General features: G+C 42.3%; 1 protein-coding gene across 1 annotated transcript in view; it reads left to right on the plus strand.

Moving 5' to 3' along the window:
• The window catches only part of nt5dc1 (5'-nucleotidase domain containing 1), a 611,704-nt gene that overhangs the window by 563,466 nt on the left and 22,156 nt on the right, over window positions 1-26,082 (plus strand). Inside the window, exons 10-11 of the mRNA XM_073057433.1 lie at window positions 8,513-8,677; window positions 20,940-21,108. Coding sequence (XP_072913534.1) covers window positions 8,513-8,677; window positions 20,940-21,108 — 334 coding nt within the window. The remainder of the gene's footprint in view (window positions 1-8,512; window positions 8,678-20,939; window positions 21,109-26,082) is intronic.

Below are 26,082 nucleotides of genomic sequence, written 5' to 3' on the forward strand. Positions count from 1 at the left end.
GCCATGCTGACTATTCCTAATCATATTATGTCTCTCCAAATGTTCATAAATCCTGCTTCTCAGGATATTTTCCATCAACATAACAACCACTGAAGTAAGACTCATTGGTCTATAATTTCCTGGGCTATCTCTACTCACTTTCTTGAATAAGGAAACAATATCCACAACCCTCCAATCCTCCGGAACCTCTCCCGTCCCCATTGATGATGCAAAGATCATTGCCAGAGGCTCAACAATCTCCTCCCTCACAATAGGTCACTTTTATTGTCATTTCGACCATAACTGCTGGTGTACATCTCGTCCAGTCCAGTCCCAGAGACTTATCCAACTTGATGCTTTCCAAAAGCTCCAGCACATCCTCTTTCTTAATGTCTATATGCTCAAGCTTTTCAATCCATTGTGAGTCATCCCTACAATCGCCAAGATCCTTTTCCATAGTGAATATTGAAGCAAAGTATTCATTAAGTACCACAGCAATCTTTTCCGATTCCATACACACTTTAACACTATCACATTTGATTGTTCCGATTCTCTCACGTCTTATCCTCTTGCTCTTCACATACTTGTAGAGTGACTTGGGGTTTTTTTTAATCCTGCTTGCCATGGCCCCTTCTGGCTCTCCTAATTTCATTCTTAAGCTCCTTCCTGCTAGCCTTATAAGCTTCTAGATCTCTATCATTACCTAGTTTTTTGAACCTTTCGTAAGCTTTTCTTTTCTCTTGACTAGATTTTCAACAGCCTTTGTACACCACGGTTCCTGTACCATCCTTTCCCTGTAACATTGGAATGTACCTATGCTGAATGCCATGTATATATCCCCTGAACGTTTGCCACATTTCTGCCATACATTTCCCTGAGAACATCTGTTTCCAATTTATGCTTCCAAGTTCCTGCGTAATAGCCTCATATTTCCCCTTCCTCCAATTAAATGCTTTCCTGACTTGTCTGTTCCTATCCCTCTCCAATGCTATGGTAAAGGAGGTAGAATTGTGATCACAATCTCCAAAGTGCTCTCCCACTGAGAGACCTGACACCTTACCAGGTTCCTTTCCCAATACCAGATCAAGTACAGCCTCTCCTCTTGTAGGTGTATCTAAATATTGTGTCAGGAAACCTTCCTGAACACACCTAACAAACTCCACCCCATCTAAACCCCTCATTCTAGGGAGATGCCAATCAATATTTGGGAAATTAAAATCTCCTACCACAACAACCCTGTTCTTATTGCACCTTTCCAGAATCTGGCTCCCTATCTGCTCCTTGATGTCCCTGTTACTATTGGGTGGTCTATAAAAAACACCCTGTAGAGTTATTGACCCCTTCCTGTTTTTAATTTCTACCCAAAGAGACTCAGTAGACAATCCCTCCATGACTTCCTCCTTTTCTGCAGCCGTGACGCTATCTCTGATCAGCAGTGCCACGCCCCCACCTCTTTTATAGACAATAGACAATAGGTGCAGAAGTAGACCATTCGGCCCTTCGAGCCTGCACCGCCATTTTGAGATCATGGCTGATCATCTACTATCAATACCCGGTTCCTGCCTTGTCCCCATATCCCTTGATTCCCCTATCCCTAAGATACCTATCTAGCTCCTTCTTGAAAGCATCCAGAGAATTGGCCTCCACTGCCTTCCGAGGCAGTGCATTCCAGACCCCCACAACTATCTGGGAAAAGAAGTTTTTCCTTAACTCTGTCCTAAATGACCTACCTCTTATTCTCAAACCATGCCCTCTGGTACTGGACTCTCCCAGCATTTGGAACATATTTCCTGCCTCTGTCTTGTCCAATCCCTTAATAATCTTATATGTTTCAATCAAATCCCCTCTCAATCTCCTTAATTCCAGCGTGTACAAGCCCAGTCTCTCTAACCTCTCTGCGTAAGACAGTCCTGACATCCCAGGAATTAACCTTGTGAATCTACGCTGCACTTCCTCTACAGCCAGGATGTCCTTCCTTAACCCTGGAGACCAAAACTGTACACAATACTCCAGGTGTGGTCTCACCAGGGCCTTGTACAAATGCAAGAGGATTTCCTTGCTCTTGTACTCAATTCCCTTTGTAATAAAGGCCAACATTCCATTAGCCTTCTTCACTGCCTGCTGCACTTGCTCATTCACCTTCAGTGACTGATGAACAAGGACTCCTAGATCTCTTTGTATTTCTCCCTTACCTAACTTTACACCATTCAGATAATAATCTGCCTTCCTGTTCTTACTCCCAAAGTGGATAACCTCACACTTATTCACATTAAACGTCAACTGCCAAGTATCTGCCCACTCACCCAGCCTATCCAAGTCACCCTGAATTCTCCTAACATCCTCATCACGTCACACTGCCACCCAGCTTAGTATCATCAGCAAACGTGCTGATGTTATTCTCAATGCCTTCATCTAAATCGTTGACGTAAATGGTAAACAGCTGTGGTCCCAATACCGAGCCCTGTGGCACCCCACTAGTCACCACCTGCCATTCCGAGAAACACCCATTCACCACTACCCTTTGCTTTCTATCTGCCAACCAGTTTTCTATCCATGTCAATGTCTTCCCCCCAATGCCATGAGCTTTGATTTTACCCACCAATCTCCTATGTGGGACCTTATCAAATGCCTTCTTTTGGCTCCCTGTCTGTCTGTCATCTTCAACATGAGCCTGGAGCAGAGAAGAGTACCCAGACAGTGGAAAACATCCTGTATTGTCCCGGTACCGAAGAAACCACAACCAAAGGAGTTGAATGACTTCAGACCTGTTGCCTTGACGTCGCACGTGATGAAGACCATGGAGCGGCTGATAATACAGAATCTGAGGCCACAAACCAGGCACGCCCAGGATCCTCTTCAGTTTGCGTATAAGGAGAAGGTGGGAGTGGAGGATGCTATCACGTATTTGCTGCACAAATCACTCTCTCACCTAGAGGGGGTCAGTTGTGCTGTGAGGATTACATTCCTTGACTTCTCTAGTGCCTTTAACACCATCCAGCCCAAGATCTTAAGGCACAAACTAACGGAGATGGGAGTAGACTCTCACATGGTGGATTGGATAGTGGACTACTTGACAGATAGACCTCAGTATGTGCGGTTGGGAGACTGTAGGTCTGACACGGTGGTCAGCAGCACAGGGGCGCCGTAGGGAACCATACTCTCTCCGGTCCTGTTCACCCTGTACACATCAGACTTCCAATATAACTCAGAGTCCTGCCATGTGCAGAAGTTCGCTGATGACACGGCCATAGTGGGGTGTGTCAGGAATGGACAGGAGGAGGAGTATAGGAAACTGATACAGGACTTTGTGATATGGTGCAACTCAAACTACCTGCGTCTCAATATCACCAAGACCAAGGAGATGGTAGTGGACTTTAGGAGATCTAGGCCTCATATGGAGCCAGTGATCATTAATGGAGAATGTGTGGAGCAGGTTAAGACCTACAAGTATCTGGGAGTACAGTTAGACGAGAAGCTAGACTGGACTGCCAACACAGATGCCTTGTGCAGGAAGGCACAGAGTCGAATGTACTTCCTAAGAAGGTTGGCGTCATTCAATGTCTGTAGTGAGATGCTGAAGATGTTCTATAGGTCAGTTGTGGAGAGCGCCCTCTTCTTTGTGGTGGCGTGTTGGGGAGGAAGCATTAAGAAGAGGGACGCCTCACATCTTAATAAGCTGGTAAGGAAGGCGGGCTCTGTCGTGGGCAAAGTACTGGAGAGTTTAACATCGGTAGCTGAGCGAAGGGCGCTGAGTAGGCTACGGTCAATTATGGATAACTCTGAACATCCTCTACATAGCACCATCCTGAGACAGAGAAGCAGTTTCAGCGACAGGTTACTATCGATGCAATGCTCCTCAGACAGGATGAAGAGGTCAATACTCCCCAATGCCATTAGGCTTTACAATTCTACCGCCAGGACTTAAGAACTTTTTAAAGCTATTATTAATGCTTTTTGAGATGGTGATTTAGATGCATATCACATTTTTTTTTACTGAGTTAAGTATTGTATGTAATTAGTTTTGCTACAACAAGTGTATGGGACATTGGAAAAAAGTTGAATTTCCCCATGGGGATGAATAAAGTATCTATCTATCTATCTATCTATCTATCTATCTTTCTGAAACATCTAAAGCCTGGCACTTGAAGTAGACATTCCTGTCCCTGCACCATCCAAGTCTCTGTAATGGCCACGACTTCATAGCTCCAGGTGCTGATCCACGCTCTAAGCTCGTCCACTTTTCTCATGACCCTTCTTGCATTAAAGTAGATGCATCTCAAACCATCAGTGTGAGCGTATCCCTCTCTATCACCTGCCTATGCTCCCTCTCGCACTGTCTCCAGGCTTTCTCTATATGTGAGCCAACCGCCTCTTCTTCCATCTCTTCAAGTCGGTTCCCACCCCCCAGCAATTCTAGTTTAAACTTTCCCCAATAGCCTTAACAAACCTCCCTGCCAGGATATTGGTCCCCTTGGAATTCAAGGGCAATCCGTCCCTTTTGTACAGGTCACACCTGACCGAAAAGAGGTCCCAACGATCCAGAAATCTGAATCCCTGCCCCCTGCTCCAAACCCTCAGCCACATATTTATCCTTCACCTCACTCCATTCCTATACTCACTGTTGGCATGGCAGAGGCAGTAATCCCAAGATTACTACCTTTGAGGTCCTGCTTCTCAACTTCTTTCCTAACTCCCTGTAGTCTGTTTTCAGGACCTCCTCCCTTTTCCTGCCTACGTCGTTGGTTCCGATACGTACCACAACCTCTGGGTGTTCACCTTCCCACTTTAAGAGGTCGTGGACATGATCAGAAACATCCCGGACCCTGGCACCTGGGAGGCAAACTACTATCTGCGTTTCTTTCCTCTGTCCACAGAATCACCTGTCTGATCCCCTAACCGCAGAGTCCCCTATAACTGCTGCCTTCTTCCTTTCCCTACCCTTCTGAGCCACAAGGCCAGACTCTGTGCCAGAGGCACGGCCACTGTTGCTTCCCCCAGGTAGGCCACCCCGCCCCCTCCCAACAGTACTCAAACAGAAGTACTTATTGTTAAGGGGGACAGTCATAGGGGTACTCTCTAGCCTCTGACTCCTGCCCTTTCCTCTCCTGATTGTTACCCACTTATCTGTCTCCCAAGGTCCCGGTGTGACTACTTGTCTGTAGCTCCTCTCTATCACCTGCTCTGGAAAGGCTGAGCTGTTTCCAGTTCCTGGGTGTCATCATCTCTGAAGATCTATTCTGGGCCCAACATATTGATGCAATTAGAAAGAAGGCACAACTGCAGTTATATTGGAACTTTGAGGAGACTTGGAATGGCACCAAAGACACTCGCAATTTTCTACAGATGTACTGTGGAGAGCATTATAACTAATTGTATCACCATCTGGTATGGAGGGGCCAGTGGACAGGATTGGAAAAGCTGCAGAAAGCTGTAAACTCAGCCAGCTCCAGCATGGGCATTAGCCTCCCCAGCACTGACGACACCTTCAAAAGGCAGCATCCATCATTAACGATCCCCATCACTATGCCCTCTTCTCATTGCTACTATCGAGGAGGAGGTACAGGAGCCTGAAACCACACATATTCTCTGCCTATCTCTTTTTATTTTGTTTTTTTCATATTTTCTTTGTTTTATTTCAATATCTCTGTCCAATATAAAATTAACTCACACAAACCGTGAGAATTATAACCAAACACCTCTAAGCCAAAATCCTGTCTAAATGTTCACTGAATTCAGAATTGGCACTTTTCGTTTTACAATTTGTCACTGTAATTGGCGTCTTCCCCTCCGCCATCAGATTTCTGAATGGGCAATGAATCCATGAACACTTCCGTACTTGTTTTTTTTCCCTCTCTTTTTGCACTGCTTTTTAAATTTAATTTTTCATATACGTTTGTATATTTATTGTAATTTATAGTTTTTATTATTAGGTATTCCAATGCTTTTTCAAAGCAACAAATTTCATGACGTATACCGATCATATTAACCCTGATTCTGATTCTGAATCTGAGATTATTCTGGTTCCATTCATGGTATGTGAATTAGCTCATTCGCTTGCAGTGTCCAACCAGTGAATGGTGTCTTCTGTTATTGCTAATATTATTTTGCAAAGTGGTAACTGGAGTCGGTGATCAGAGAGCTCATTTGTGAACCATGAAAACTGAAATTAATGGTGCCATTCCAGTGACAAACTATCATGAAATTTGGTGTTTTGAAAAAGCATTGGAATACCTAATAATAAAACTGTAAATTACACTAAGTATAGCTGAAAAACTAAATTTTAAAAGTAGTGCAAAAAGAGAGGGGAAAAAAACAAGTAAGGAAGTGTTCATGGATTCATTGCCCATTCAGAAATCTGATGGTGGAGAGGAAGAAGCCAATTACAGTGACAAATTGTAAAATGAAAAATGCCAATTCTGAATTCAGTGAACATTTAGACAGGATTTTGGCTTAGAGGTGTTTGGTTATAATTCTCATGGTTTGTGTGAGTTAATTTTATATTAGGCAGAGATATTGAAATAAAATAAAGAGAATATGAAAAAGACAAACTAATATACTGGAAGTAACTAAGGCTTTTTTCTGCCAATTGAAAATTTTTTTTGACTGAAGTGAACAAATTTTAACTTTCTGCGTTAAAATTAGCATGGGAACTTTGTACTGCTCAATACTTCTGAATGCAGAGCCAAACCACCAAATGTTTTTATTGTTGAGCAACCCACCTCAGGGAGCAGGCTTAAATCTGCAAAGTTTAATCATCTGCCGATATCGGAAGTTGTAGTTGCATTTCTAATAAATGACAGTGAGCATTTCAGATGACTTCACCTGCTGGTTTGGGCCTTTCCCTGTTTTTCATGCAAATGTGTAAGTGCTCTGTGTAATTTTGGTTGAATTGAAATGCTCATCTTCTCAAAGCAGTTCTTTTCCTAAAACTTTTAGCCAGCTGTTGTTTTCATTAAAAAATTGTAAGCTGACATTTTGTCACTTCAGGAACCACACAAAAAAAACTTCCAATTTAAAGGTACTGAAAATATTTCTTTCCAATAAGCATCAAAGTTCAACTTCGTTTGCTATACACAGTGCATATATATGTTGGTGGAAAATACAACAAAAAACAACAGCATTCAATAATTATAAAGGATAAAAAAGGTTAAAAGTAGATATGAAATAAAATTTGCATAAGTATATAAATATCAGCATGTACAGTTTTTATAATGTAAACAGTATTATAAAAATATGTCATATTCATTCATTTGATTTGCACATGGTAAGTGTAATATTAACTGGAATAAGGCTGGAATAAAGAAAGATTTTCATTTGCAAAGCTTAATATTCACCTGCAGGAAAATCATGCAAGTAGAATAAGTAAAATTTTACAAAGTGCAGATGATGGAAATCTGAAACAGAAAATGCTGAAAACACTCATTAGGTCAGGCACCGTCTGCAGATGAAAAACAGAAATAATGTTTCAGATTGGAGGCCCTTCAGCAGAGTAATAATTACCTGGCCGTATAGGTCACCTGCATGGAAAACTACCTTTATTCCTCTTTTTAAATTGAGATACAGCACGAAATAGTCCCGTCTAGCCCTTTGAACCACATTGCCCAGCAATTCTGATTTAATCCTAGCCTAATCATGGGACGATTTACAATGACCAATTAACCTATCAACTGGTACGTCTTTGGACTGTGAGAGGAAACTGAAACCTGGAGGAATCCCAGCCGTCACGGGTAGAACATACAAACTCCTTACAGGCAGGGATGAGAATTGAACCTGGGTCACTTACTGTAAAGCATTGTGTAAACCACTACACTGCTGTGCTGCCCCGCGCTCCATATAGTTACACCAATCATTTCTACAGCACAGAAATACGAACTTCAGCTCATCTAGTCCTTGCCAAACTATTAATCTGCCTACTCCCATCGACCTGCACCTGAGCCATAGCCCTCCATGCCCCCAGCATCCATGTGCCTATCCAAACTTCTTTTAAATGTTGAAATCGAAATAGCATGCACCACTTGTACTGCCAGCTCGTTCTACACTCTCACCACCCTCTGAGTGAAGAAGTTTCCCCTCATGTTCCCCTTAAACATTTCACCTTTAACTCTTAACCCATGACCTCCAGTTGTAGTCCCACCCAACCTCAGTGGAAAAACCCTGCTTGCATTTTGCCTCATAATTTTGTTTACCTCTATCAAATCTCCCTTCATTCTCCTACGCTCTAGGGAATAAAGTCCTAGCCTATTCAATCTTTCCCTTCAACTCAGGTCCTCAAGTCCTGGCAACATCCTTGTAAGTTTTCCCTGGACTCCCTCAATCTTACTGACATCTTTTCTGTAGGGAAGACACTAGAAATGGACACAATACAACAAATTTGGCCTACCAATTTATGGATCAAATTACAATTGGAAAATAAGCCTCTTGGTTTTCTGGTCTCCTTTTTAAATCTACATGTTATAAACATCATTCATACTCATCATTAATCTGGTCTTATTCTCATGAGATGTCAAAGTGATATCTGGTGTTCAATCCACAGGTCGTTTACTTTGGTGACAGTATGCGCTCAGATATTTTTCCAGCCCACAGCTTCAACAACTGTGAAACAGTTCTGGTCCTGGAGGAGCTGGAAGTTGAAGCCAGTCAACAAGTTACAATGGAAAGGCAAGACTCTCAGCCACAGGAGAAGAAAGGAAAATATGAAGTAAGTATCCAAAACAATATAATTATAATTGGTTTGGACAAACAAAGCAAGAAGAGCTGTAGTTTACATGTGAAGATTATGGTTTGGATTTTCCAGTCTGCATCACAGTAAAGGCACTCCCAATGAGTTCAAAGGGATATATGCCAAAAGAATTAAGCTGTGCTCCCTTGCAGATGTGTGACATCTAAAACAAGCCATGTCAACAAACTGCTTTAGCAGATAATCAAATTGAAACTTCTCAAAGAAGGCAAATCGAGAAGTAAAGTCAATTTCGTTGAACATTTTTACAATTTTACAGGAAATATAATAAAGATTGGAGCGTATATATGGGGTGAATGTAGAAACTAAAATAGCATTGAATCTTTAAAGAATCTACATTCAATGGCCATTGTACTTGGTACCCCTGAACATCTACTCTTTAATGCAAATATCTAATCAGTCAATCGTGTGGCAGCTACTCAATGCATAAAAGCATGCAGCTGCTGTCAAAATGTTCAGTGGTTGTTCAGACAAAATATCAGAATGGGGAAGAAATGTGATCTAAGTGACTTTGACTGTGGATTAATTATTGTTGGTGCCAGACAGGGTGAGACCATAAGATATAGGAGCAGCAGTAGGCCATTTGGCCCATCGAGTCCACTCTGCCATTCAATCATGGGCTGATCCAATTCTTCCAGTCATCCCCACTCCCCTGCCTTCTCCCCATACGCTTTGATGCCCTGGCTAATCAAGAATCTATCTCTGCCTTAAATGCACCCAATGACTTGGCCTCCACAGCCACTCGTGGCAACAAATTCCACAGATTTACCACCATCTGACTAAAGTAATTTCTCCGCATCGCTGTTCTAAATGGACATCCTTCATTCCTGAAGTTGTGCCCTCTTGTCCTAGACTTCCCTCCCATGGGAAATAACTTTGCCATATCTAATCTGTTCAGGCCTTTTAACGTTCGGAATGTTTCTATGAGATCTCCCCTATTTCTCCTGAACTCCAGGGAATACAGCCCAAAAGCTGCCAGACATTCCTCATATGGTAACCCTTTCATTCCTGGAATCATTCTCATGCATCTTCTGTGAACCCACTCCAATGTCTGTATAAAATAACGAGCCCAAAACTGCACACAACACTCCGTGTGGTCTCACATGTGCTTTATACAGCCTCAACATCACATCCCTGCTCTTATACTCTATACCTCTAAAAATGAATGCCAACATTGCATTCGCCTTCTACACCACCAATTCAACCTGGAGATTAGCCTTTAGGGTATCCTGCACAAGGACTCCCAAGTCCCTTTGCACCTCAGCATTTTGAATTCTCTCCCCATCCAAATAATAGTCTGCCCATTTATTTCTTCCACCCAAAGTGCATGACAATACACATTCCAACATTGTATTTCATTTGCCACTTCTTTGCCCATTCTAAGTACTTCTGCAGGCTCTCTGTTTCCTCAACACTAACCCCTCCCCCATCTTTGTATCATCGGGAAATTTAGCCACAAATCCATTAATCACCATAGTCCAAGACATTGACATGCATCGGAAAAAGCTGCGGTCCCAACACTGACCCCTGTGGAACTCCACTGGTAACCGGCAGCCAGCCAGAATAGGATCCCTTTATTCCCACTCTCTGTTTTCTGCTGATCAGCCAATGCTCCACCCATGCTAGTAACTTCCCTGTAATTCCATGGGCTCTTATCTTGCTAAGCAGCCTTGTGTGCGGCGCCTTGTCAAAGGCCTTCTGAAAATCCAAGTACACCACATTCACTGCATCTCCTTTGACTATCCTGCTTGTAATTTCCTCAAAAAATTGCAGTAGGTTTGGCAGGCAGGATTTTCCTTTCAGGAAACCACATTGGCTTTGGCCTATCTTGTCACGTGCTTCCAGGTATTCTGTAATCTCATCCCTAACAATCGATTCCAAAAACTTCCCAACCACTGATGTCAGGTTAACAGGTCTACAGTTTCCTTTCTGCTGCCTCCCACCCTTCTTCAATAGTGGAGTAACATTTGCAATTTTCCAGTCATCCGGTACAATGCCAGAATCTATCGATTCCTGAAAGATCATTGTTAATGCCGCCACAATTTCTCCAGCTACTTCCTTCAGAACCCAAGGGTTCATTCCATCAGGTCCAGGAGATTTATTCATCCTCATTAAGCTTCCTGAGCACCTTATCAGTCGTAATTTTCACTACACGTACTTCACTTCCTTGCTACTCTTGAATGTCCGGTATACTGCAGATGTCTTTCACTGTGAAGACTGATGCAAAATACACATTCAGTTCCTCTGCCATCTCTGTAGCGTCATTTTCTATTGGTCCTATATCTACCCTCAACTCTCTTTTTATATATTCAAAAAAGCTTTTCGTATCTTCTTTGATATTAGTCAACAGCTTCCTTTCATAATTCATCTTTTCCTTCCTAATGACCTTCTTAGTTTTTTTCTGAAGGTGTTTAAAGCTTCCCAATCCTCTATCTTCCCACTAGCTTTGGCTTCCTTGTATGCCCTCTCTTTTGCTTGTACTTTGGCTCTGACTTCACTTGTCAGCTATGTTAGTGTCCTTCTTCCATTTGAAAATTTCTTCTTTTTTGGAATATATCTGTCTTCCCTCATTTTTCACAGAAACTCCAGCCATTGCTGCTCTGCTGTCCTTCCTGCTAGTATCCCTTTCCAGTCAACCTTGGCACTTCCCCTTTCATGCCATTGTAATTTCCTTTATACCACTGAAATACCGACACATTTGAATTTAGTTTCTCCTTCTCAAATTTCAAAGTGAACTTGATCGTATTGTGATCACTGTTCCCTAAGGGTTCCTTAACCTTAAGCTCTCTTATCACCTCCAGATCATTGCACAGCACCCAATCCAGCACAGCTGATCCCCTAGTGGGCTCAACAAGCTGTTCTAAAAAGCCATCCCTTAGGCATTCTACATATTCTCCCTCTTGAGGTCCAGTACTGGCCTGGTTTTCAAAATCCACCTTCATGTTAAAATCCCCAACGATTATCATGACATTGCCCTTCTGACACACCTTTTCTATCTCCTGCTGTAATTTGTAATCCACATCCCGGCTGCTGTTTGAAGGCCTGTATACAACTGTCTTTAGGGTCCTTTTACCCTTGCCATTTCTTAACTCAACCCATAGAGACTCTACACCTTCCAAACCTATGTCATCCCTTTCTAATGATTTAATATTATTACTTATACACAGAGCCACACCACCCCCTCTGCCTACTAACCTATCTTTCCAATACACTGTATATCCTTAGATGTTCAGCTCCCAATGGCAGCCATCCTTTAGCCAAGTTTCAGAGATGGCCACAACGTCATACTTGCCAATCTATAGCAGAATTTCAAGATCGTCCATTGTACTTCTTATGCTGCATGCATTCAAATACAACACTTTCAGTCCAGTATTTGTTGCTTTCTGTTTTAACTGCACCACACCTCTATTGTCCTGTAACTCAATCCACTGGCTGTGATTATGCCTCATCTCCTGCCTGTCCTTTCCATCATCTCTGTTGCATGCTATCTTTGATTTATTTCTGTTTTCCCCTTCCTCGGCCCTTCAGTCCGGTTCCCATCCCCTTGCCAAATTAACCCTCCCTAACAGCTCTATTAAACGTGCCTGCTAGGATATTGGACCCCTTTGGGTTCAGGTGTAACCCGTCCTTTTTGTACAGGTCATAACACATTCATAAAAGTTTTTTTTTAATCTCGAGTAACACACACAATACTCAGCAGGTCAGGCAACATTTATAGAAATGAATACACACTCGACATTCTGGGCCTACACTCTTCATCAGCCTAAAAGGTCAACTGATTATTCCTTTCCATAGGCACTGCCTGAACTGCTGAGTTCCTCCGGCATCTTGTGTGTGTGTGTGTTTGTTATTTAAATTTCTAGCATCTGCAGAGGCTCTTGTGTTTAAAACATGTTGTTTGCTATGATATTTTTGAGTATAAATATCTGGTTCTGAGGAAGCACAGTATTTTGGGGCCTTTTTTCCCTGATCTTGCTGTTTATGTAAACATTAGCAACCCCATATTAACAAGTGAAGTGTAAGAATGAGTACTTTCTAACATTTCTTCCCATACTAATATCAGGTAAAGTGGAATTGCTGGCCATTCATTTAATTGAAGTCTGTCGTGCCTTCCTCTGCATTACATTTAACTGCACAAAAACACCAAGTATTCTTCAAACCGTGACTTTGAAAAAGATGTGCATGTTCCTTTAAAAGCAGCATGGTTGCATAGCGGTTAGCGCATTCACTTTAGTGTCTGCGATCGCCAATCAAGGTTCAACTCTGCCGCTGTCTGTAAGGAGTTTGTACGTTCTCCCTGTGCCACGTGGATTTCCTTTGGGTGCTCCGTCCCATTTCCCAAAGAAGTCAAGTCAAATTTATTGTCATTTAACTCTGTACATGTAGGCTGTCATACGAGACAATGTTTCTCCAGACCAGGATGCAAAGCATAGTTGTACACATAACACACAATAACCTGTGAAAGAAAGGATAAAATCTGCAGATGAATTATGCATAAACAAACAAAGTGAAGTGCATAAATTAAATACTGTAAAGTACAGAACAGATTAACCAGTGACACTTTGAATGTGATGCAGCCGGGAGTTCAGAAACCTAATGGCCTGAGAGAAGAGACTGTTTACCATCCCGACCTTTCTTGTTTTCATGCATTGGAGTCTCCTTCCTGATGGTAGAAAGTCAAAGAGGATGCTGGTTAGGTCTAATGAATTCTGGGCATGCTATGCTGGCGCCAGAGCATGACAACATTTGTGGGCTGCCCCCAGCACAATCCTCGGACAGTGTTGGTTGTTAACACGTGACAATATATTTCACTGTATGTTTCAATGTACGTGTGACAAATAAAGCTAGTCTAATATATAATCCATATGGCACGATCAAAACCCATGGCCTGACAGAGAAATGTAATTTATTTAAACTGCCTTCATTCTAATAAGGTGCAATTGATTATTCCCAGCTGTGGGAAGGTTACATTCTCAGATAATGACACAAACATAATGGCAGCAGAATAGCTGCTACATTAAATAATTGAGCTAGTACAATGATAAAACAACTTCAGAAAGCATGTTACAGAAAGAAACTGTTTTCGACCCAATAGTCCAATCCTTTCAGAGACCTTCTGCAATTTGCCCTTGTTTCTAGCCTGTTAGATAAGCGTTATATACCTTCCTATTTTCCTAAGCTTCAGAGTGATGGGGAACTTAGAAATATTAATCAGGTGTCAATACATTTTTGTATGATTGTGTTGAACTCCATAGGGAGTGTGTAAGTGGTTTCGCTTATTTCAGTCCTTGAGGTTTCTTTACTGCAATACTTCATCACTTTCATAACTTCCAGGACAAAAAACCAGGAAGTGGAATTTATTATTACTTTTGCAATGAACATATTATTTAACTGCCATATAAAATATTTCTTGAGTCTATCGCTTAGAATGTCTTTTTACCGTATCTAAGTACAGTTCCAAATTACGTATCTCCAAAGAAAAGATTATGTCAAATGTCAAACTTAAAGTAAATTTCTTATCAAAATATGTACCATATATATGTGTGTGTGTGTGTGAAATGAGGTGTAGGCCCCTCCTTCCCTCCACTAGCCTGCAAGTCATCCTTGTGCAAGGAGTAGTACCTGCTTAGCAACCCCACCCCACCTCCACCCGATCAATGTCGCATGAAGCCATGGGAGCAGGTGGTGGATTGTCATATGAACAGCTGATGGACATCACAAGTCCTGGTTATGTGGCCACTGATGCCAGGCAGACAATCTCTGAAGAATATTGATAATGGCTGGGGTCACCCGTCTTGTAAAGACACTGCCCAGAAGAAGGCAATGGCAAACCACTTCTGCAGAAAAATTTGCCAAGAACAATCATGGTCATGGACCATGATCATCCACGTCATACGACACAGCACATAATGATGATGGCAAACAGTCTACTCACAAATACAATTTTTAAAGTAATCCAATATTTCAACAAGGGAGAAAGGTCAAAAAGTAGTAGCTATCCTTCAAAGATCAAAGAAAATTTATTACCGAAGTATGTGCATGTCACCATATACTGCACTGAGATTTATTTTCATGCAGGCGTTCACAGTAGAACGAGGAAATACAATAGAATCAAGAAAATCGACACACAAAGCCCGACAAACAACCAACATGCGAAAGATAAGCTATGAAAATACAAATAAAATAATAATAGTAACACACGCAAAATGCTGAAGGAACTCAGCAGGTCAGGCAGCATCTATGGAAATGAGTAAACAGTCAATGTTTTGGGCCAAGACCCTTCATAATGAAAGATCTCAGCCCAAACCATTTTCTCCTGAGTTCCTCGAGCATTTTGTGGGTGTTGCTTGGATTTCCAGCATCTGCAGATTTTCTTGTATTTGGTATTAATAATAGTAATCACAATCAGGTTTAATATAATTAACATATGTTACTAAGAAAATGAATCTCAGCCCTCTTGGAAGTTTTCATGTTTTTAATTCGACTTTTTGACACTGATAAACAGAAAAAGACTCTTTTGTCTCAAAGTAGAAACAGATCTCTACAAAGTGATCTTAATTAATTACAGATATAAAACACAAAATAATTGATTGCATAAGTATTCACCCCCTTCAAGTCAGTACTTAGTAGATCCACCTTTGACAGCAATTATAGCCTTGAGTCTGTGCGGGTAGGTCTCTATCAAGTTTGCAAATCTGGTCACTGCAATTTTTCCCCATTCTTATTTGCGAAACTGCTCAAGCTCTGTCAGATTGCATAGGGATCATGAGTGAATAGCCTTTTTCAAGTCCAGCCATAAATGTTCAATAGGATCGAGATCTGGACTCTGACTTGGCCATTCTAGGACATTAACTTTATTGTTTTTAAACCATTCCTTTGTGGCTTTGGCTTTATACTTGGGGTCATTGTCTTGCTGGAAAACAAATCTTCTCCCAAACCACAGTTCTGTTGCAGACTGCATCTGGTTTTCCTCCTGGATTTCTCTTTATTTTGCTGCTTTCATTTTACCCTCTACCATGATGCAGCTACCACCATGCTTATTGGATGGTGTGCTTTTGATTATGTGCAGTGTTTAATCTGATGGTCAAAAAGCTCAATTTTGGTTTCATCAGGCTATAAAACCTTCTTCCAGCTGACATCAGAGTCTCCCACATGCCTTCTGGCAAACTCTAGCTGAGATTTCTTATGAGATTTTTTCAACAGTGGCTTTCTCTTTGTCACTTTCCCATAAAGTTGTAATTGGTGAAGCACCCGGGCAACGGTTGTACGCGCAGTCTCTCCCATCTCAGCCACTGAAGCTTGTAACTCCTCCAGAGCTGTCATAGGGCTCCTGGTGGCCTCCCTCACTAGACCCCTTCTTGCACAGTCTTTCTGTTTTGGGGGATAGCCTGCCCTAGGCAGTTTTACATCTGTGCCATATTCTTCCCATTCCTTAATGATTGACTTAACTGTACTCCAAGGGATATTCAGCGACTTGGAAATTTTCTTGCATCCTTTTCCTGACTTGTGCTTTTCAATAACCTTTTCGCAGAGTTGCTTGGAGTGTTCTTTTGTCTTCGCAATGTAGTTTTTGCCAGGAAACTGATCCACCAGCAGTTGGACCTTCCAGATACAGGTGTATTTTCACTACAATCAGTTGAAACACCTTGAATGCACACAAGTCTCCAAAAACAGATCTCCATTAAACTAATTAGGTGACTTCCAAAACCAATTGGCTGCACCAGTGATGACTTTGTATATTATACTAGAGGGGGTGAATACTTATGTAAACAATTAGAACATAGAATATAGAAAATCTACAGCACGTTACTTACTGGCCCTTCAGCCCACAATGTTGTGCCGACCACATAACCTACTCTAGAAACTGCCTAGAATTTCTCTACCGCATGGCCCTCTATTTTCCTAAGCTCCATTTCCTTAAGAGTCTCTTAAAAGACCCTATTGTATCCGCCTCTACCACCATTGCTGGCAGTGCATTCCACACACCCACCACTCTCTGTGTGAAAAACTTACCTCTGACATTTCCCTTGTACCTACTTCCGAGCACCTTAAAACTATTTCCCCTCACATTAGCCATTTCAACCCTGGGAAAAAGGCTCTGGCACAGAGTCTGGCCCTGTGGCTCAAAAGGGGAGGGAAAGGAAGAGGATGGCAGCAGTGATAGGGGACTCTATAGTGGGGGATCAGACAGGCAATTCTGTGGACGCAGGAAAGAAACGCGGATGGTAGTTTGCCTCCCAGATGCCTGGGTCCGGGATGTTTCTGATCACGTCCATGATATCCTGAAGTGGGAAGGAGAACAAGCAGAGGTCGTGGTACATATTGGTACCAATGACATAGGTAGGAAAAGGGAAGAGGTCCTGAAAACAGACTACAGGGAGTTATGAAGAAGTTTAGAAGTAGGACCTCAAAGGTGGTAATATGGGGATTACTGCCTGTGCCACGTGACAATGAGTATAGGAATAGAATGAGATGGAGGATAACTGTATGGTTGAGGGATTGGAGCGGGGGGCAGGGATTCAGATTTCTGGATCATTGGGACCTCTTCTGGGGCAGGTATGACCTGTACAAAAAGGACGGGTTGCACTTGAATCTGAGGGGGACCAATATCCTGTTGGTGAGGTTTGCAAAGGCTGTTGGGGAGAGTTTAAACTAGAATTGCTGTGGGGTGGGAACTGAACTGAAGTGACAGAGGAAAGGGAGGTTGGCTCACAAATAGAGAAAGCTTGGAGACGGTGCGAAAGGGAGGATAGGCAGGTGATCGAGAAGGGACGCACTCAGACCAATGGTTTGAGATGTATTTATTTTAATGCAAGGAGTATCATGAATAAAGCAGATGAGCTTAGAGTGTGGATCAGCACTTGGAGCTATGATGTTGTGGCCATTACTGAGACTTGGATGGCTCAGGGGCAGTAATGGTTTCTTCAAGTGCCAGGCTTTAGATGTTTTAGAAAGGACAGGGAGGGAGGCAAAAGAGATGGGAGCATGGCACTGCTGATCAGAGATAGTGTCAAGGCTGCAGAAAAGGAGGAAGTCATGGAGGAATTGTCTTTAGGCTCTCTGTTGGTGGAAGTTAGGAGTAGGAATAACTCTACTGGGTGTTTTTTTATAGACCACCCAATAGTAACAGGGACATTGAGGAGCAGATAGGGAGACAGATTCTGGAAAGGAGTAATAATAACAGGGTTGTTGTGTTGGGAGATTTTAATTTCCCAAATATTGATTGGCATCTCCCTAGAGTGAGGGGTTTAGATGGGGTGGAGTTTGTTAGGTGTGTTCAGGAAGGTTTCTTAACACAATGTGTAGATAAGCCTATAAGAGGAGAGGCTGTACTTGATCCGGTATTGGGAAATGAACCTGGTCAGGTGTCAGGTCTCTCAGTGGGAGAGTATTTTGGAGATAGTGAATACAATTCTATCTTTTTTACCTTAGTTTTGGAGAGGGATAGGAACAGACAAGTTCGGGAAACATTTAATTGGAGTAAGGGGAAATATGAGACTATCAGGCAGGAACTTGGAAGCAAAAATTGGAAACAGATGTTCTCAGGGAAACATACGGAAGTAATGTGACAAATGTTCAGGGAATATTTATGTGGGGTTCTGCGTAGATACATTCCAATGAGACAGGGAAAAGATGGTAGGGTACAGGAACCATGGTGTAAAAAGACTGTTTTAAATTTAGTCAAAAACCTAGGTATTGATAGATACCTAGAAGATTACAAGGCGAGCAGGAAGGAGCTCAAGAATAAAATTAGGAGAGCCAGAAGGGGCCATGAGAAGGCCTTGGCGGACAGGATTAAGGAAAATCCCAAGCCATTCTACAAGTATGTAAAAAGAAAATAGGACCAATCAAATGTGACAGTGGAGAAGTATGTATGGAACCGGAGGAGATGGCAGAGGTACTTAATGAATACTTTGCCTCAGTATTCACTACGGAAAGGATCTTGGTGATTGTAGGGATGACTAGCAGCAGACTGAAAAGCTTGAGCATGTAGATATTAAGGAAGAGGATGTGCTGGAGCTTTTGGAAAGCATCAAGTTGGATAAGTCACCAGGGACCAGACAGGATGTTCCCCAGGCTACTGTGGGAACCGATGGAGGAGATTGCTGAGCCTCTGGCAATGATCTTTGCATCATCAATGAGGACAGGAGAAGTTCCGGAGGATTGGAGGGTTGTGGATGTTGCTCCTTTATTCAAGAAACGGAGTAGGGATAGCCCAGGAAATTATAGACCATTGAGTCTTATTTCATGGTTGGTAAGTTGATGGAGAAGATCCTGAGAGGTAGGATTTATGAACTTTTGGAGAGGCATAATATGATTAGGAATAGTCAGCCAGCATGGCTTTGTCAAAGGCTGGTCGTGCCTTATGAGCCTGATTGAATATTTTGAGGATGTAACTAAACACATTGATGAGGGTAGAGCCATAGATATAGTGTATATGGATTTCAGCAAGGTATTTGATAAGGTACCCCATGCAAGGCTTATTGAGAAAGTAAGGAGGCATGGGATCCAAGGGAACATTGCTTTGTGGATCCAAAACTGCCTTGCCCACAGAAGGCAAGATGGTTGTAGATGGGTCATATTCTGCATGGAGGCCAGTGACCAGTGGTGTGCCTCAGGGATCTGTTCTGGGACCCCTACTCTTTGTGAATTTTATAAATGACCTGGATGAGGAAGTTTTGGGATGGGTTAGTAAATTTGCTGATGACACAAAGGTTGGGGGTGTTGTGGATAGTGTGGAGTCCTATCAGAGGTTACAGCGGGACATTGATCGGATGCAAAACTGGGCTGAGAAATGGCAGATGGTGTTCAGCCCAGATAAGTGTGAGGTGGTTCATTTTAGTAGGTCAAATATGATGGCAGAATATAGTATTAATGGTAAGACTCTTGGCAGTGTGGAGGATCAGAGGGATCTTGGAGTCCAAGTCCATAGGACACTCAAAGCTGCTACGCAGGTTGACTCTGTGGTTAAGAAAGCATACAGAGCATTGGCCTTCATCAATCATGGAATTGAGTTTAAGAGCTGAGAGGTAATGTTGCAGCTATATAGGACCCTGGTCAAACCCCACTTGGAGTACTGTGCTCAGTTCTGGTCACCTCACTACAGGAATGATGTGGAAACCATAGAAATGGTGCAGAGGAGATTTACAAGGATGTTGTTTGGATTGGGGAGCATGCCTTATGTGAATAGGTTGAGTGAACTTGGCCTTTTCTCCTTGGAGCGACAGAGGATGAGAGGTGACCTGATAGAGGTGTACAAGATAATGAGAGACGTTGATCGTGTGGATAGTCAGAGGCCTTTTCCTGGGGCTGAAATGGCTAGCACAAGAGGGGATATTTTTAAGGTGCTTGGAAGTAGGTACAGAGGATATGTCAGGGGTAAGCTTTTTTATGCAGAGAGTGGTGAGTGCGTGGAATGGGCTGCCAGCAGCGGTAGTGGAGGTGGAAACGATAGAGTCTTTTAAGAGACTCCTGGACAGATACATAGTGCTTAGAAAAGTAGAGGGCTGTGGGTATGCTTATGTAGTTCTAAGGTAAGGACATGTCCGGCACAGCTTTGTGGGCTGAAGGGCCTGTATTGTGTTGTAGGTTTTCTATGTTATCCACACAATCAATGCCTCTCATCATCTTATACGCCTGTATCAGGTGACCTCTCATCTTCCGTCGCTCCAAGGAGAAAAGGCCACATTCACTCAACCTATTCTCATAAGTCATGCTCTCCAATTCAGGCAACATCCTTGTAAATCTCCTCTGCACTCTTTCTATAGTATCCACATCCTTCTTGTGGTGAGGTGACCAGAACTGAACACAGTACTCCAAGTGGGGTCCAAATAAGGTCTTATACAGCTGTAACATTATTTTGTGTTTTATTTTTGTAATTTATTTGGATCACTTTGTAGAGATCTGTTTTCACTTTGACACAAAAGGGTCTTCCTCTGTAGATCAGTGTCCAAAAAAAGCCAAATTAAATCCACTGTAATTCAATGTTGTAAAAGAATAAAACATGAAAGCTTTCAAGGGGGTTGAATAAGTAATGCAAACAGCAAAGTGTGGGAATATTTGATGATTCCCTTTGGAGCTGTATGCAAATAGTCACCATTTTTCAGTGCCATCTTTATAATTAAATGATTTATTTATTTATTGCTGATAGATAAATAACTAAAGCATACTGTGAATAGCTTTATAAAACTGTCAGTCAATCACCCTGTTATCTTGTTCGCAGGGCACGAGACAGAGTACGTGGCCAGTGGTGTCTGAGCGGTGGGGCTCCTACTTTGTGGATGGTGTCACAGGGCTCGAGGGTGAAGGTGAAACCCAGGTTCACACATGGTGCAGCAGCAACATTAACACTTACAGCACCATCGCCATTCCCAGCCTGCAGGCCATTGCAGGTAAGAAACAAAATGACAGAAAACGGAAATAGGAGCTGCTACACACACACAAAGGGCTGGAGGAACTCAGCAATTTATTTAGATTTGCAACACAGTAACTGGCCACACCACCCATTTACACCCATGTGATCAATTAACCTATTAACCCACACATTTTTGGACTGTGGGAGGAAACCAGAGCTCCCAGAAGAAACCCACACGTACAAGCCCCTTATGAACAGCGGTGGGAATTGAACCCCGATTGTTTGCGTTGTAATAGTTACCACTATATTACTGTGCCACCCAGTGCATACTGAGATAGATATATAAATATATATGTGTCATTGAACCTGGGTCACTGTAATAGTATTGCGCTAATTGCTACGCTACTGTGCAAACATCTGTGGAAATGAATAAACAATCACTGTTTAGTGCCAAAACATCGACAATTCCTTTCCCACCCCTCCCCCACATAACCCACTGAGCTCCTCCAGCAGACTGTTGAACTGAAAATTCTTCCACTACAGGCTTCAGTCCATCAAAAAGCTTGTTTCAAGATGTCTCCACACTAATGAAATTCATGTTCTTTCAGTACATTGACATTGTGTTAATTGTGATGAATGACAGGAAACCCTTTGAAATGTAACCTGTTAATGTGGAACAGAGCATTTAATTCATTATCTAAAGTACAAATGAGCTTCGCCTTGCATTTACTAGGTAATCTGGAGTAACTGCATGCGAAATATACAGAACCATGCTCGAAGATTATTTCTATCTGGCTGTTAAAAGACTGTTGAGGGAGAATGTGCCCATTCACCTCCTCCATCACCTGCATTCAGGGCCCCAAACAGTGTTTCCAAGTGAATCTGTGTATCTGCTGGGGTTGCCTATTGTGTCCAGTGCTCCCAATGCACTGGACCCCTATACACTGGTGAGACCTGTGGTAAATTAGGGGATCACTTTGTGGAGCACCTCCACTCCATCCGCCACAAGTGAGACTTTCCGGTAGCCAAACATTTCAATTGCATTCCCACTCCCATTCTGACGTGTCACACCATGGCCTCCTCTTGTCCCAAAATGAGGCCACCCTCAGGGAGGAGGAGCAACACCTTATATTCCATCTGAGTCGCTGCAAACTTGATGGCATGAATATCGTTTTCTCCCTCTGGTGAACAAATCCCCTTCCCCTTTCTCTATTCTCCACTCTGAACTTTTTCTTCTTCTCACCTGCCTATTACTACCCCCTGGGTCCCCTTCTCCCCTTCTCCTATGGTCCACTCTCCTCCCCAACAGATTCCTTCCTCTCCAGCCCTTTACCTTTCCCACCCACCCACCTGGCTTCACCTATCAACTTGCAGCTAGCCTCTTTCCCCTCCCACCCCCCCCCCCCATCATTTTCACTCTGGCATCTTCCCCTTCCTCCTCAGTCCTGAAAAAGGGACTGTGCCCAAAACATTGACTGTTTATTTCCATAGATCCTGCCTGACTTGCTGAGTTCTTCGATCATTTTGCATGTGTTGCTTTGGATTTCCAGCATCTCCAGACTTTCTCGTGTTTTTGATTGACCATTGTATGGACCTTGTATTCATTAAAGGTGAACTCTTGACCTCAGAATGTACCTCCTCATGGGCCCTTGGACCTTATTGTCTACCTCTTGCTGGACTTGCTCTGTAACTGTAACACTACATTCTGTTGGCAACACGAGTGAATCTGCAGATGCTGGAAATAAATAAAAAACACAAAATGCTGGCAGAACTCAGCAGGCCAGACAGCATCTATGGGAGGAGGTAATAACGACGTTTCAGGCCGAAACCCTTCATCAGGAGGGGTGACCTGATGAAGGGTTTCGGCCCGAAACGTCGTTATTACCTCCTCCCATAGATGCTGTCTGGCCTGCTGAGTTCTGCCAGCATTTTGTGTTTTTTACTACATTCTGTTATTGCTTTTCCTTTTTCTACGTTCAAAGTACATTTATTATCAAATTACATGTATGTCACCATATACAATCCTGAGATTCATTCATGCAGGCATACTCTATAAATCCATAGCAGAAATAGTACCATAATAGTATCAATGAAAGACCGAACAAATTTGAGTGACCAACCAGTGTGCAAAAGACAACAAACTGCAAATACAAACAGAAAGCAGCATCCATCATCAGAGATCCCCACCACCCCGGCCATTCTCTTCTCTCCATCAGGTACAGGAGCCTCAGGACTGACACCGCTGGGTTCAAGAACAGTTACTGCCCCTCACCCATCAGGTGTGAAGAAAATGGGGTAGCTATTCTCACTTTGAGATGTTCCCAACAGTGCAGTCAATGCTCTCAATGTAAGGGCTCTTTATCTTCTTATTTCGTGTTCTTGTTGTTTATTACTATATATTTGCATTTGCGTGGTTTGTTGGCTTCTGCACTGTTGTTGCCCTTTCATTGATTCTGTTACTATTCTATAGATTTGCTGAGTATTCCTGTAAGAAAATGGATCTCAGCATTGTACATTGCGACATGTATGGACTTTGATAGTAAAATAATAAAAATAAATAAATAAACAATAATTAGTGAAATTTACTAATGTGATGAAATGTAATGTATGGCGGGGCACAAAAATCTAAACTTCTCATTGTGCCTTGGTACATGTGACAATACTGAACTGGTTCCAATTCCAAGAAAAACAAGGAGCCTGTTTGTTTTTCAGACTCACAACCTTCACTTCGGTAAACCTGGGGATACACTATTGTCAGGCATGGGAAAGTGGGCTGGAGATGTTGATGGGGCTGGAGGGGCTTTAGTATTTCTGCTTGCCTCGGCCAGAATTACATTCCTTGGGCATACAATGGTAAATCGAGAATTTGACCACAGGCAGCACATTCTAAACTTAACAGTTTAATCATCAGTATTCTTCAGTATTTGATGTTACAGGAGAGGATTCTATTGTAGGGTTAGTTCTGCAAAATATCGAATTCCGCTGCTGCAGGCAAACCCGATAGGCAGGGTTTTGCTTTCCTTCCCATTTCTATAAAATGAAAAATGTCTGTGCGGCTTTCATAATCCACCGTGCATGTTTAGACATCTTCCCTGCATTTCTTAAGAATCCCCTCATCTGATCAGTCTTCAGACACGTCACTGTGACTTCTCTTTTCTGTCAAGATTTCTAAAGATGAACTACTGCAGCTGCCAGATGTAAGAGAGAGAGAGAGAGATGAGATTTATGGACATGGCCCATGTCACCTCTTCAACTCCAAACCAGTTTCAGAATAATAAACCTTAAATTAGTTTGTAAGTTGTCAACTATTCATTTTTAGCTGCTCTTGCTCGTTTCTTGCTCCTCCCCTCCTACCTTTGTGCTATGCACGTCCTCCCACAGAACTCTAACTCTTTTGTACGTAGGCAATATTTCACATGCATAGGAGGTTGGATCACCACGTACAGTATTTGAAGCGAATTCCCCAGCTGCTATCAATAGCTGGCAGCTTTGATTCAAGCCAGAACTGTTTATACTTTTCGGGAGATTTGGGTGAAGATATGTTGTTGGTTGGTAGCAGTAATGTGCAATTCGTCATGGCTACTCATTACACTGCATTTACAAAATCATACACAGTTTTCTATTGATGGATGAGAAAAGTACAACCCTAACTTACTTCAGAATCAGAATCAGGTTGAATATCACTGGCATATGTCATGAAATTTGTTATCTTTGTGGCAGCAGTCCAATGCAATACATAATAATAGAGAAAAAACATACTGTAGTGTGTGTGTGTGTGTGTGTGTGTGTGTGTGTGTGTGTGTGTGTGTGTGTGTGTGTGTGTGTGTGTGTGTGTGTGTGTGTGTGTGTGTGTGTGTGTGTGTGTAAAATAGTTAAATTAAATAAGTAGTACAAAAATAGATATAAAAAATAGTGAGTTGTTTTAATGAGTTCAGTGCCCTTTCAGAAATCTGATGGCAGAGGGAAGAAGCTATTCCTGAATCACTGAGTGTGTGCCTTCAGGCTTCTGTACCTCCTTCCTTTTTTTTTGTAATATATTTTTATTGAAGGAATGACACAATACAGAATACATAATGGTTACATTTTCCTCCATTTTGCTTTTATATCTTACCCCTAAACAAACCTCCCCTCACCCACCCTCCCCGAACTTACCATGGCAGCTAATGTATTTACAATACAACAATTCACAAATACAGGTACAGACATTTCACAGCCATACCCCCACACTACTTCAAGACGAAGGCCCACACACATCCACAACATGTCAGATGATCCAGAATACACTCATATTACAACTCATCAACCACCCTGTGACGTAAACCATATGCGTGTTAAAAGAGAGGCAACTTCCCAAGTACAATCAGATGCCCTCAACTAGTAGGTAATTCCTTAACACTCCCAAAATATGACAAGAAAGGTCCCCATTTCGAATAGAACTTTTTCACAGACCTCCTTCCTGATGGTAGCAATGAGAACAAGGCATGACCTGGGTATTAATAGTACTTAATGATGGATGCTTCCTTTTTGAGGCATTGTTCCTTGAAGATGTCCTGGATACTAAGGAGGCTAGTGCCCATGATGGAGCTGACTAAGTTTACAACTCTCAGCAGCTTAGTTTGATCCTGTGCAGTAGCTCCCCCTCCAATTCCATACCAGACCGCGATGCAGCCAGTTAAAATGCTCTCCACAGTACATCTGTAGAAATCTGTGAGTGTCTCTGAAGACAAACTCAAACTCCCAATGAAATACAGCCAGTGACATAACTTCTTGGTAGGTGCATTGATATGTTGGGTCCAGCATAACTCTTCAGAGACATTGACACCCAGGAACTTGAAATAGTTCACTCTTTCCACTTCTGATCCCTCTCTGAGGACTGGTGTGTGTTTCCTTATCTTACCCTTTCTGAAGCCCATACCAGTTACAATCTTTTGATTTCAATAATAACAAATTTCAGAGATGAAAAAATACATTCCAGTAAGTTATAATGTGCATTTCATGTTGGCAAACAGGA

This window comes from Hemitrygon akajei, chromosome 9 (assembly GCF_048418815.1).
Source record: "Hemitrygon akajei chromosome 9, sHemAka1.3, whole genome shotgun sequence".
In the NCBI taxonomy this organism is placed as follows: Eukaryota; Metazoa; Chordata; class Chondrichthyes; order Myliobatiformes; family Dasyatidae; genus Hemitrygon; species Hemitrygon akajei.